Raw genomic sequence first — 3455 nt, 5'->3', positions numbered from 1 at the left:
AGCTGGCTGCGTGAAATCCAGACCCAGTGGACGATGTGGTACACGGAGGACATGGACGGCCGCCTCGTCCAGAAAGGTGTGAACGACCACAAGCATCTGGCCGTCAGGCTGTCAAAGCTGTTCCCCTCACTGATTTCAGAGGTGAAGCTCAGAGGTGGATTCATCAAGTTCATAAGCAGCTCAAAGCACAGGTGTGTCAACAGCACACTGTCCTTCAAGGCAGGACTGACAGAGCTGTGGGCTATTACAGGTAAAACCACCTAAAATATATGATGATCGACAACTTAGATACATTCTCATTAACCTGTCACCTTCTCTCTACCCAGATAAGGAGTTTGACCATACAGTGAACGATGCTCTCATGAGGTTTTTTGACCGGTGCGCCAGGTTTGTGCAGGAAGTTGATAAGAACCCCTCAGCTCTGTCAGAGGTGGACCAGTTCAGGCAGGGACCAGAGATGAGGAGGGTCACGGAGAAGATCGCAGACCGGCTCAGGGTCCCCTACAATGACATCACTCAAGGTCATATCAGCAGAAGCACTGCCTTTTTACACTGTTGATGTGTGTCTTAACGTATTTAGCGTTTATCATCAGCTAATTTAGAAGTGTGGAGGCCTCTGCCTCAGGTGGTAGAAAGCCTTGTCATTCATGACCTTGATTTAGTATTCTGGTAAAGTGAAGGTGCAATAATGAAGTGCCTATAAGTGCTTCATTTTTAAGATTATGACAAACTACTTTCTGATCAACTGTACTGTTCTTGTGGTGTACTTCATTCTTGTTTAGCCTGTTTTGAGAGGATGCCGCTTATCGCAGATCTTTAAATGATTGCATTTCCTACATTCTTTAACCACTAAACAGTTGATACCGACCTCTCTCCCATGCAGATATGACTGCGGCGGCGTTTGACCTCTGTGCTTATGAATTTGCAATTAAGGCAGCGAACTCCCCTTGGTGTCAACTCTTCGATGAGGATGATGCAAAGGTAGGAGCAATTAATGGTCAGCTGCATGTAGATTTAATGCGGCAACAGCAAATGGTTTGTTTCAAGTTCATTTGTTATTGAGCCATTTATAACAGAGAGAACAACTGGGATGTTCTCCTGCACAATAGGCCTTTTTCACAGGCTTTTGTCGTAGTCGTAAAAGCACAGGTGTTAGTAACGACATTAACGATGGCTCTGATCTATCAAAGTGTCCCAAAAAGACATGACAATGTGACAGTGAGCCATCATAAACAATACCAGGACTGTGAAACTGAAGCAGTTAAAAGGAATTCAGCCATCATCAATTTACTATTCGCGTCCTTTCTTCAGTGACATGTCAAAATGTGTATTAGACACTGCTGAAACAGCCCAATGTTTAAAACAAAAATGTCTACACACTGGAACTTTGGCAGCAAAATTATGTAGGCTGCTATTTGACTACCACAATTTATTTATAGAGCTATTTTTCACATAGAAAATTACGTTTTCCTATATAATACTGTTCAAATGTATCACAACCAAGTCTCCTGACTTTACAGAGGAAAAAAAGAAACACAAAAGCTAGTGTAAGTGATAAAACAAAGTGACAGTGATGCACTTCAGCTGATCAGACGGGCACTTTAAGCCAACCAGAGGAGCACTTATAGGTCAACTAGGGCCACAGAAAATAAACCGACTTTCGGAGCAAACACAAAAGTAAACAAACAGTCTAATCTAGGTCGGAGGTACACAACACCCTCAACAGGACTACAGATGCAAATCTGTTTAAAATCTGGCATGGTTCATTACATGGGAACATTAATGTTTTTAACTGTAGTCCCTTTCAAATGAAAAATAAATGAAAGAAAAACATTCGACAAGTAATTTAGATATCCTATTGCTTCTTTAAGGAGTATACAATCAAAAAGAAAAGTCACAATGCATGCCTTCTCTGTTAAGCCACACCATTCATTCACTGAGAAACCCTTTAGCAGTATGTGTATTAGAAATTGTGTTCTGTGTCTTGTGTTACAAGCTGACCTAACACTCACGCAGCTTGAAATGTTATCTCACAGAATGCAAAAAAATTGCTATTTTGGGAAATTCTTCTTTGTGTAAAGGCCACCCACACACAGGCTACATGTGAACTATCTGCATCAACAGGTCGTGGATTATGCAAGTGACCTGAGGGAATTCTGGACGAGAGGCTATGGTTACGATATTAACAGGAAGTCGAGCTGCATTCTTTTCCATGATGTGTTTAACCGACTGAACGAGGCAGCCAACGAGAGTCAGTAAGTGAGCTTTAAATGACCTGCACAGTCCGTACAACTGTGGGTAAGACTTTGGTGAAAACCTTCAGTGGAATACGTGAAATATCTATATATATTTAATGCTTGTACCCTAATTTTGGTTGTTTTGCTGTTGTGAAATGTTAAGTACCCTTAGACTAGTCTGTGTTCTATTCTTTAGTTACAAATTATGGAGGTTTAAAATGTGTCCGTACGCAGATATGGCAGGATAAATAACTGTGATATAAACACTTGTCTAACAACCCAGACATTTCTTGGTGCCGATTGAATATTGTTCTGCTTTGTAGCTAGTGTTTTTGTGTTCTCTTGAGTTTTATTTACACTTAATTCTATGAAATAAGCCATGTCAAATTCTGAACTCCATGTGGTGTTTGCCAGGTCAGGGCAACAGGTGACTGAGGCTGTGACGGTCCAGGTCGGCCATGCAGACACCCTCCTGCCCTTGCTTACCCTCCTGGGCTTCTTCAAGGACAGCGAGGCCCTGACTTCCACCAACTTCGCCACACAGGCCCAGCGCTCCTTCCGCACCAGCCACATGTTGCCCTATGCAGCTAACTTAGTCCTGGTGCTATACGACTGCGGAGGAGGCGACCTGAGACTGCAACCGCTGCTCAACGAGAAGCCCGTGACCTTCCCCGGTTTGACTAACCAGCAGGCCTCCATACCGCTCTATCAAGACGTCAGAAATCACTACAGGGAGCTGCTCCAAGGCTGTGACTTTGAGACTGAGTGTCAGCTGTTCAAGAGTCCAGCTTAAGTCAAAGCACACCGGGTAGATCCTGGAAAAATGTTACTGGTTGAATGTGCGTTTTTTCTAAATGTTCTGCTTTTGAAAATTTAAATATGGATGCTGTAACCAAACATTTTCAGGAGGCACTTTTGTGTTTCTCGAAACACTGAATTTTTTTTGTCTTTCTTTCTTTCAATAAAAATAACTATAATATAGAAAACTGATCATTAATTCACAATAACACCTTTCTTATCAAGAAAACTAAATTCACATTTGTGATTGACTCATCTGGAACCGTCAAACATGTTACGTTATTCAACAACATCACTTTTCTTTTTTATATGGAATATCTTCGAGTTTTTACCAGTGGGTTGACTTGTAACATCTAAATTGATTGAATTACTGTAAGGTCAGAAAAGTTGTGCGTAAAAATAGTTTTTATTTAGATACCT

The 3455-nt window shown here is 41.6% G+C and overlaps 1 protein-coding gene across 1 annotated transcript; it reads left to right on the top strand.

Moving 5' to 3' along the window:
• Positions 1-3: 3 nt before the first annotated feature.
• LOC116379258 (multiple inositol polyphosphate phosphatase 1-like) lies at positions 4-3223 on the top strand (the record flags this gene model as incomplete). The annotated part of the gene is made up of 5 exons (XM_031841200.1): positions 4-250; positions 327-521; positions 884-981; positions 2125-2255; positions 2652-3223. Coding segments are annotated over 5 exons (1050 nt in total), but the record flags the coding sequence as incomplete, so codon positions are not given.
• Between the last annotated feature and the right edge of the window lie 232 nt (positions 3224-3455).

Source organism: Anarrhichthys ocellatus, unplaced genomic scaffold (assembly GCF_004355925.1).
Source record: "Anarrhichthys ocellatus isolate YVR2014 unplaced genomic scaffold, GSC_Weel_1.0 scaffold3995, whole genome shotgun sequence".
Classification (NCBI taxonomy): Eukaryota; Metazoa; Chordata; class Actinopteri; order Perciformes; family Anarhichadidae; genus Anarrhichthys; species Anarrhichthys ocellatus.
The sequence above is the reverse complement of the archived record's forward strand: the minus strand, read 5'-3'. Positions and strand labels throughout refer to the sequence as shown.